This window comes from Balaenoptera musculus, chromosome 15, assembly GCF_009873245.2.
Source record: "Balaenoptera musculus isolate JJ_BM4_2016_0621 chromosome 15, mBalMus1.pri.v3, whole genome shotgun sequence".
NCBI lineage: Eukaryota > Metazoa > Chordata > Mammalia > Artiodactyla > Balaenopteridae > Balaenoptera > Balaenoptera musculus.
This window is the reverse complement of record NC_045799.1, coordinates 81,575,640-81,585,375: the sequence shown is the minus strand read 5'-3', so window position 1 is coordinate 81,585,375 and position 9,736 is coordinate 81,575,640. Positions and strand designations below refer to the sequence as shown.

At 53.3% G+C, this 9,736-nt stretch overlaps 2 protein-coding genes and 1 pseudogene across 8 annotated transcripts in view; 2 read left to right on the top strand and 1 right to left on the bottom strand.

The window, feature by feature from the left end:
* The first annotated feature begins 84 nt into the window (after positions 1-84).
* CNPY4 (canopy FGF signaling regulator 4) lies at positions 85-4,356 on the top strand. 2 transcript variants are annotated; one of them, XM_036825706.1, is made up of 6 exons: positions 86-286; positions 2,183-2,309; positions 2,408-2,504; positions 2,743-2,865; positions 3,372-3,489; positions 3,582-4,356. In XM_036825706.1, the coding sequence occupies exons 1-6, from the start codon at positions 184-186 to the stop codon at positions 3,719-3,721; spliced, it is 708 nt and encodes a 235-aa protein (XP_036681601.1). In that variant the 5' UTR covers positions 86-183; the 3' UTR covers positions 3,722-4,356. The 2 variants fall into 2 exon arrangements, with proteins under 2 accessions (XP_036681602.1, XP_036681601.1); XM_036825707.1 differs by lacking the exon at positions 2,743-2,865 and having other exon boundaries at positions 85-286.
* A 123-nt stretch (positions 4,357-4,479) lies between these two features.
* The window catches only part of MBLAC1 (metallo-beta-lactamase domain containing 1), a 66,266-nt gene continuing 61,009 nt past the window's right edge, over positions 4,480-9,736 (top strand). For 5 of the 6 annotated variants that reach the window (XM_036825701.1, XM_036825700.1, XM_036825702.1 and 2 more), the window contains exon 1: positions 4,480-6,442. In XM_036825701.1, coding sequence (XP_036681596.1) covers positions 4,998-5,816 — 819 coding nt within the window. In that variant the 5' untranslated portion in view covers positions 4,480-4,997 and the 3' untranslated portion in view covers positions 5,817-6,442. Of the gene's footprint in view, positions 6,443-8,282; positions 8,746-9,736 lie in introns of those variants that run through there. The other variant, XM_036825705.1, reaches the window with a different exon arrangement.
* Positions 6,494-7,638, bottom strand: LOC118881673 (annotated as a pseudogene).

Here is a 9,736-nt window from a genome sequence, read left to right as displayed (position 1 = left end):
AACCAGGCGGGGAAGCCCGCCCCGCAGCGAAGCCCCGCCCTCTTCGAGCCGGCACTGCGCTTGCGCTGCCCATGCCAGGCTGGATTAAAGTTGCAGCCGACAGCCTTGGGATTTAAAGGGCCCGCTGCCTGCCCGAAGTTGGTTTGAAGGCAGGAGGTGGTTGGCTGTGGACGGCACTTGATCATGGGACCTGTGCGGTTGGGAATGTTGCTTTTCATTTTGACTGTGTCTGGGACGCCGAAGGAGGAGGACGATAACACAGAACGCTTGCCCAGCAAATGCGAAGGTATCTAAAGGGAGTAGCCCCTATTCGCATCCCTCTGCCCCACCTTCGTCTGGGCCAGATCAAATGGACCGTGATGGGTGGGTCACCTGACCTCCTTCAGGACCTGAGGGAGGTTCTGATGGAGCCTGGTGGAATTCGAATGGGGTCAACGGAGGGAACACATAGCGCTACCCCAAAACTATGGCACTACAAGTCCCATGAGACATCCAGAGGGAGCCCGCTTTTTCTTGCTGGTTTGGGCCCCCCAAAGGTTTGTGGGAATTGTAGTGCAGAGACTATCGGCCCAGGACCGACCACTTTACTGAGCATCGTGTGTGTGAGTGTGTGCGTCTCCTCCATGCCACCAGACCTAAATCTGAAGAGCCTGCAGGAGTGAGGTGTCAGGCTCATTACCTGTGGACATCCTCTCTCCACCCCGGCGGAGACGCTCCCAAATTATAGGCCCCACGCCCTCCTGAGGGGGTTTGGGAGCGAGTATGTCAGCCTTTGAAGCTCATAAAAGAAAGAGGAGGCCACACAACTGGGAGAGGTTCCCCATAATTGTGAGGTTTTGCAGAGGGTGTGCACTGTATGGCTTTTACAGTGAGCAGCATCTTCTGTGGCTGTATCACCTATGGGGCCCAGCTGGGAGGGGGCACTTCAGAGTGCCCTGGTTCCCTGGTTTGTTGCCTCCCTGGCTTTAATTTCTTCCTGGATTCTTTTCCCCTTCACCTCACTCCATGCTGCATTTCAGTAGCCATGTTCCTCCTGACTTGGTCCTCATCTCTCCTCTCCTTTCATTTGTGTCCCTACTCTTAACCCCCTACACCTGTCAGTCTTTCTAAACACAGACTCAATTGTGTACGTCCTTGCTTTAACACCTCTTCAGGCCTCCTGCTGTGATTAGACTACAGCCAACGTTTTTGGCATAGCATCCAAGTGTTTGTGGTCTGGCCTCCATCTTTCTTACATTTCCATACCCCACCTCCCATCCCCAAAGTGCCCATGCTTCAGCCATATTGAACTTCTCAGCGGTCACTGAGGCTGCCTCATCCTCTCACACCTCTCTGCCTTTGCACATTGTTGTTTTCCTTTTCCTGGAATGATCCTTGCCCTTCTGTATTTGGTTCTTCAAGACCCAGTTTAAATGTCACCTCCTTTGGAAGCCTCCTTCCTTATCTGTCACCTCCCACTGCACTGGAGGGAAGGAGAGTACCTGTGTCTCCCTGTGTATCCTTAGCATAGTGCCATAGGCACATTTGGGACACTTTGGCTCCTTGCCCCTGTGTTTAGTTTGCTTGGCACTTCTGTATAGGCCTGTCCTTTTCTTGGGACCCACTGGTGCTGGGAAGACAGTGGTGGAAGAGACACAATGCTCATCCTTGAGGAAATCGTAGGCTAGTAGGAAGTCCATGAATGACCACTGAATGAATTTTGCATTTCCTAGTGAGATTAAGTCTCTTGGTAGAGTCCATTACACAGTATTGTCATTATCTTTTTATCTATCCCCAGAGACATTGGCAACGTCCTGTGGATAGATCATGGGTCTTATTGCTCTCTGTATTGCTATTGTGCATCCAGAAGGGGCTCAATAAATAACTGCAGAAAACAGCAAACACTTAGGCAGTGTTCACCACGTGCCAGGCACTATTCTTGGGGCTTTACATAGATTGATTGATTTAATCCTCACCACACCCCTGTGAGGGAGGTACTATTATTATCTTCATTTTAGAGGTAAAGAAACCAAGGCACAGCAGGATTGTCACCCAGCTACTAAGTGGCTGAGTCAGGATTCCAGCCTTGCCAGGCTGGCTCCAGAGCCTACACCCATAACCATTGTGCTCTGCTGCCTTTGCTTATCTGCCGAATGAGTTGCTGGTATGTTTGTTTGTCTTTCACGTCCCCTTGGACATCTAGTATGTAAACTGCTGAGCCTGGAGCTACAGGAAGAGCTGAGTCGCACTGGCCGATCTCGAGAGGTGCTGGAGCTGGGGCAGGTGCTGGACACAGGCAAGAGGAAGAGACACATCCCTTACAGTGTTTCGTGAGTTCTTCTTGGTGTTCTTCCACCTTCCAATCCCTGAAGGAGCCCTGGGAGCGCCCACAGCATCCAGGGAGTCTTTGTTTCCCCTCTTCCCACAGAGAGACAAGGCTGGAAGAGGCCTTGGAGAATTTATGTGAGCGGATCCTGGACTACAGTGTTCATGCCGAGCGCGAGGGCTCACTGAGATATGCCAAGGTCAGACTCTTCTCCAGGGCAGGATCCCATCTCTCAGAAACTACAACCTGTACCCCGAGGTCCTCACGATGTCTGCCCAGCTCCCCCCAGCTCTGGAGTGTCCCCTCCCCATCGTAGACTCCCTCGTCTCTTCTCTGTGGAACTCACCGGGGTCTCCAGTAGTTGACAAAGCTGATATGGCAAAAAGGGGAGGAGGCAGGGCAGTGGCCTGGGCTGATCTCAAATTCCCATCTCTCAGGGGCAGAGTCAGACCATGGCAACGCTGAAAGGCCTGGTGCAGAAGGGGGTGAAGGTGGATCTGGGGATCCCTTTGGAGCTGTGGGATGAGCCCAGCGTGGAGGTCACGTTCCTCAAGAAGCAGGTAGGATAGGATACTGCACTGCCCAGGGAGGTGAGAAGGGAACCTGAGAGGGGAGCTAGATCCTAAGGAGGTCCGTCTTTGAGCAGAGCAGGGACTCTGCCATTGACTGAAGTGGGCCCAGGAGCATATCAAGAAGTAATAATGGAGGCTAATGATATATACTGCCACTTACTGAGCACCTACTGTGTGCCCGATTTGGGGCCACATACTTTCTAGCTGCTGCCTCATTTTACCCTCACAACAACCTGATGTGGTAGGTACTATTACCACTTCCCATTTTACAGGCAAGGAACTGAGACTCGGAGTATAATAACTTACTTGGCAGAGTAGGTGCTGGTAAATGTCTGTTGAATGAATGAGGATCACACATCTAATGAGCCAAGTTTAACCTCCTGGTTCCCTGCCTTTCCGAAGTGGGGTGGGGAGACAGGGAGTGAAGAGCAGAGAGGAGGGTCTGCAGAGGCCACAGCAGAGCAGTTACCCTTCTGACCTTTCCACCTGACCAGTGTGAGACGATGCTGGAGGAGTTTGAAGACGTCGTGGGAGACTGGTATTTCCACCATCAGGAGCAGCCCCTTCAGCATTTTCTCTGTGAAGGTCATGTGCTCCGAGCTACTGAAACTGGTAAGCCTTGGGGCTGGCCCCTTTCTTGCCAGGCCACAACCTTCCCTCTCCCCAGGACCAATGTCTAAATTGTTTTCTATCACCCAACCTAGCATGTCTACAGGAAACTTGGACTGGAAAGGAGAAGCTCACAGATGGGCAAGAGAAGACGGAAGAGGAGGAGGAGGAGGAGGAGGAGGAGGAGGTGACTAACACACCAGGCCACCCCAAGCATGACCCAGAGGAACTCTGACCTTTGCCTCTGAGCCCCCAGGAGGGACAGGGGTCTTGGAGAAGAACCCTCTGAAGTCTGAGCGCTCCCTGCCCCACAGCTTTCAGAGTGTGTGTATGTGTGAGTGACCCCACCCTAGAGCCTGTAGCTCTTCTCTCCCGTGTAGTCTCAGGCAGGATCCTGGTGGTGCAGCATGGCATAGCTATGGGGAGAAAAGTGGGAGCAGTAGGTGGAAGCCCGGCGCCGACAGATGAGTCCTCTACCTGCCATTTATCCCCTTGTCAGGTGTGTGTGTGGTGACAGTATTGAGATATTTAAATATGTCCGCTATTCCCCACCGGACCCAGAGGTCAACATGGCTTAGAAGCAGTGGACCTTGGCAAAGTCACTTTGCCCCTCGAGGGTCTGTTTTTAGACTCATAACAAAGAAGCAGAATGGACATTCTCTACGACCTATACACGCTGCCGGCGTCTAGGAGGCTACATGCCAACAATCTGTGAACGGGAAGGGGACACTGGATGGAGAAGGAGTAACATTGATAAGTTAGCTGGGGTAGACACTTGGTCTACTTCATATTAATTTCACTGCCGGGCCACCACGTAATATCAAAGGTGCCAAATTTTCTATAACGCTAGTAAACTTTTTTTAAATATCAGCTGAGCCCCAAATTTCAAACAACTGCCGTGCACACATCTTAGCTGGCCGGTACGGCAGCGCCCAGTGAATAGGGCCGTTGGTCGCCGTCCTGTTAAAAGCTAACGGTGCTTTGTAGTTTTCCAGCCCAAGGAGGGTGGCACGGATCAGCGGGCTGAGATCGGGTTTCAGGCTTGGGACTGCGCAGCCGCGGTCCGCGCATGCCTGAAAACGCGCCGTAATTAAGTTACGTGCGCGGCGACGCCTGGGCCGCCATACTTGGGTTACGGGAGCTCGCAGAGGACAACCTCCCACGCGCTTTTCCGGTGTCTCTTCTTTCCTCAGAGTGAGGCAAGACCTAAGAGGCGCTAAAACTAGGTCCAAGGTAGAGAGCGCCTCCGGTTAGAATGAAGAAAATAACAAGGTTATCTCCGGAAGGTGCCGGTTGAGGCCCTCACACGCGAGCGGGGTGGTGGCCGAAGACGCTGAGGGACGGGTGCGTTCTCGCCGAAGTTCAGTTGGGCGATGCCAACTTAAGGGTGTGAGGGGGGTGGCAAGGAACTGAGATTCACTCCGCGGAGGCTGGGCGAGTGTGGAAATCCGAAGGGAGCGGACAGTCGCCGAAGGCCCCACTTCCTTTCCCCAGCCCGTCCCTCTCCGGCCATGAGCGGTCTAGTGCGCACCGAGCCGCTGCGCGGGGAGCCTCCTCTGCGGATGCCCGGCGACGCCTTTTCTGTGGTGGTTCTGCTGCAGGGCTACGCGGAGCCCGAGGGGGTCGGCGACGCCGTGCGCGCCGACGGCTCCGTGACCCTTGTTCTGCCCCAGGCCTGGGGCACGGCCTCCGGCCACCGAGAGCCCCCCCCGCCCGAGGGCTACGAGGCGAAGACCGCCCTGGAGGAGGCGGCCCGTGGCCCCATCCTCGTGGACACCGCGGGGCCCTGGGCTCGAGAGGCGCTCCTGGGGGCCCTGGCGGGGCAGGGCGTGGCCCCGGGAGATGTGACTCTGGTGGTGGGGACCCACGGACACTCGGACCACATCGGGAACCTGGGGCTGTTTCCCGGCGCGGCCCTGCTGGTCTCGCACGACTTTTGCCTCCCCGGGGGCCGCTACCTCCCCCACGGGCTGGCTGAGGAGCAGCCTCTGCAGTTGGGGCCGGGACTCGAGGTGTGGGCCACGCCCGGCCATGGTGGCCAGCGGGACGTGAGCGTGGTGGTGGCTGGCACGGCCCTGGGTACCGTCATGGTAGTGGGCGATGTGTTTGAACGTGATGGGGACGAGGACTCGTGGCAGGCGCTGAGCGAAGACCCGGTGTCCCAGGAGCACAGCCGGAAGAGGGTCCTAGGCACTGCCGACGTGGTCGTGCCTGGTCACGGAGCCCCCTTTAGGGTGATCAGGGAAGCCTCGGCGCCAGAGACAGAGAGTCTGGGGAACAGCCGGCCAGATCTCGTGATCGGAGACAAGGAGCCCACGGTGCACCGATAAACCCCAGTCTTGACTGGATTCCTTTCAGGGACCCCAGCCCCCCACCCCCAGACAAGGAACTGACGTCCAGGACACGAGAGGACGTGTCAGAGAGGAGTCATGGGTTGTCACTTCCAGCCCTTCCAGGAGGCCAGTTTTCCAGCGAGGACGGAGTACTTTTGCCACAGCTGTCACCAGTATCACTAGGACCGAGGACTGGCTCAGCTGTGTGCCACCTCTCGGGCTTCATTAGTAAAATGGGAGAATGTTCTTGGGAGAGTCTTCCAAAATAAAAGTAGAAACTGCATTGAAAATCATACTGCCCTTCAACTATTCTCCAATAAAAAAGAAAAAAGAAAAAAAATCATACTGCCCTAAATGTAAATGTGAAGCATTCATAGTGATAATCATGCAGATAAAATCCAGCAAGTGCAACAAGGGGACACTTTGGCGATACATCGCCTGTTTCTCAGAGGAGGCAGCTTGCTGAGAGAAGGTGCAGGGCAGACAGGTATCATTCTAGTCATCTGACTTTAAGTTATTAATTCGTTCAATGAATGCTGCTTAACACACCTGCAATGTCTCAAGCACGGCTCGAGGTCACGGGGATACAGCAGTGAGCAAGCCAGACAAACTCAAGGAGACAGGTAAATAATAATAGTAGTAAATCAAATAATTACGGGTTCTGGTTACTGATATGCAGACAAAGCAGGGTGAGAAGGGTATAGAGTACTGGGGTGGGAGAGTGGTCAGGAAAAGCCTCCTAGGTGATGTTTGATGAGAGAACTGAATGAGAAAAAGCTGGCCACATGGAGGTATGGGAGAGGGGCATTCCAGGCGCTGGAACAGCAGGTATAAAGGCCCCGAGGCAGGCTTGACCTACTTGAGCAGCAAGAAGACCTTGGGGTTGGGTTGCAGAACGCTGGGGAAGAGTGGCAATAAATGAGCCTACGGAGTTAGGCAGCGCCATCTTGCAGGGCCTTGGTAACCATAGTGAGGGGTTTGGATTTGTCCTGAGATAGAAGGCTTTGGCTTTATACTGATACAAAAGACCAGGCCGTTGACCTGGTCTCATATATGTTTTAAAATACTCTTGTTCTGAGTGGAGAAGGGGTTGGAGTGGGGCAACAGTAGAATGAGCTGGACTAGATCGAAAGCCATTGCGGTCTTCCAGGTGAGAGAGCTTGATGGCACCTGCCCTTATCCCAGAAGTCCTACTGTGGCTGTGGTCCTCTTCACAACTGGGTCCCCGTGCCTGGGCCCTCTGTTCACACAGCCCCAGGATGGACAGAAGCACTCAGGTTGGGGAGAGGAAGGAGAGGGGGAAGTCCACCTTGTTGTGGACGATGAGCCTCTCCGGGTGGATGCCGTCATGCAGGGCCAGGCTGGAGGTCACTTCCCAGGGTCCACGAAGGCCACATGGTCAGCAGAGGCAGCTCAGAGGAGCCGGTTCACCTGGAGGGAGAACCAGTTGCTGCTGTACGTGGACTTGTAGCCGGTGTTGGCCAGTTTGATGACCACCAGAGTGCGGGGCTCCCAGGCCAGCAGTGCAGCCACGGCGGCCCGGATCCCTGCCAGTCGTTGCACAAAGATGGACGGAGGGAAGGTGGTGAAGTGGGTGCCTAGGCACCACCACGGTGTGGGGGCCCCCAGCCAGGCCACCCCCAATTCATGGGCCACCAATTGTAATGAGGCCACTGGTGTGTGGAGGGAGCGCAGGGGCCAGCTGTGCGTGCCAGTGCCGCACTATGCCCCGAGCAGTGTCCACGGCCATCAGAGAACCCAACTGATACGTGGTGTGTAGATCCACTGGCTTCAGGGCTGCACGGAGGATGAGAGAGGAGGGGACGGGTTATTTAGAGCTGTACACTCTCAAGTTAAACAGATAAAAGTTCCAGTCTCGACTTACTTTCTAGAACATGGGTATCCTGCCCTTGACTCAGGGCTGGTCACCCAGAGCAACACATCCCTTTGACCACACTGATTGTCTCCAGGATGGACGGGTCACCTTAGTAATCTTAGGGGTTTTGCTGGAGCTAAGGGAAAAAGTCTCGTTCTTTCCTGCAAGACTGACATGGGAGGATGGGTCATCTTGCCCCCTTGTTGGAAGAGCCTGCTGCTGCTGGGGCCACCTAAGAGGGACTGAGAATGAGAGAATGAAGCTGAACGGTAGGGGGCAGAAGTGGGCGGTGAAGAGAAACAGACCAGATGACAGGTGTGAGCACGGGAAGCCAGAGCCGCTGCTAACTCATCAGTCACCTGGGCTAATCAACTCCTTTCGTGCCTAAGCTGTTCTGACTGTGTTTTCAGCTGTTTACAAGATGAGTTGTGAATGGATACAAACACTGATGGAAATGATCCCTTAGAGACAGGGAGTGAGGACAACAGCGTGGGGCTGACAGCAGACGGAAAAAGTGCTTAAGATATTAGGAGGTTGGGCCCAGAGTGATTGTTTCTTTCAAACTTCTTTTCTGTGAAAACTCTTAGGAAAACTGGACCTATATGATCAGCTTCCTCTCCTCACAAGTCACTGGCAGACATTGGCTGCAGAATAACCCAGGCTTTCTTGGCCAGTTCTCTCCAAGAACAGCTCTCCGCTCCAGTTTGGCTGACTGCCTACCGCCTTTCAGAGACCCACATCCTCCTCTCCTGCGGGCCTTTGAGCCCACTCCCCCCCCACTCCCCATCCTCTCGCTTTTCTCCACCATCTCAAACACCCAGGCTCAGCTCTCTCATCTCCTACAGAAAACCTCCCCTGAATGTGCCAACCTTATTTTAAAGTCTAGCTATGCCTTCTCTATATTGTTCACTTAGCATTAGGTGATACCTGGTGTTGGTCATTATTTCTGGAAATGTCCTCTCCCCACTGTGCCCCTTGAGAGCAGAAGCTGCAAGGCCACTTGAGGTCTAGGCTCAGAAATTGCACAATATCACTTACATCACATTCTGTTGACCAAAGCAGGCCAGCCCAGATTCAGGGATGGGGAAATAGCCTCTCCATCTTGATAGAAGGAGCTGCAAAGAATTTGTTGCCATTTTTTCTGTTGCAACATACCACAATGGGTTAGTGCACGAATTGGTGATGCTAAAAGTTCCCCTTCTCTTTTGGGGGGTGGGGTGGTTATCCTAGGTTCTATTTTTATTTTTTGATTTTTTAAATTGAAGTATAGTTGATTTATAATATTACATTGGTTTCAGGTATACAACATAGTGATTCAATATTTTTATAGATTGTACTCCATTTAAAGTTATTACAAGTGGCTGTATTTCTCTGTGCTGTACAATACATCCTTGTTGCTTATTTATTTTATACATAGCAGTTTGGATCTCTTAATCCCATACCCCTATTTTGCCCCTTCTCCCTTCCCTTCCCTCACTGATAACCACTACTTTGTTCTCTATATCTGTGAGCCTGTTTCTGTTTTGTTGTATACGTTCCTTTTCTTTTCCCGCCTTTGGCTGCGCTACGTGTCTTGTGGGATCTTATTTCTCCGACCAGGGATCAAACCCAGGCCCCAACAGTGAAATTGCCAAGTCCTAACCACTGGACTGCCAGGGAATTCCCGTGTTTTGTTATATACATTCTTTTTTTTTTTTTTTTTTAATTTATTTATTTTGGGCTATGTTGGGTCTTCGTGGCTGCATGTGGGCTTTCTCTAATTGGGCGAGCGGGGGGCTACTCTTCGTTGCAGTGCATGGACTTCTCATTGCAGTGGCTTCTCTTGCTGCGGAGCACGGGCTCTAGGCACGCAGGCTTCAGTAGTTGTGGCACGTGGGCTCAGTAGTTGTGGCTCGCAGGCTCTAGAGCACAAGCTCAGTAGTTGTGGCGCAGGGGCTTAGTTGCTCTGCGGCATGTGGGGTCTTCCCGGACCAGGGTTCGAACCTGTGTCCCTTGCATTGGCAGGGAGATTCTTAACCACTGTGCCACCAGGGAAGCCCCT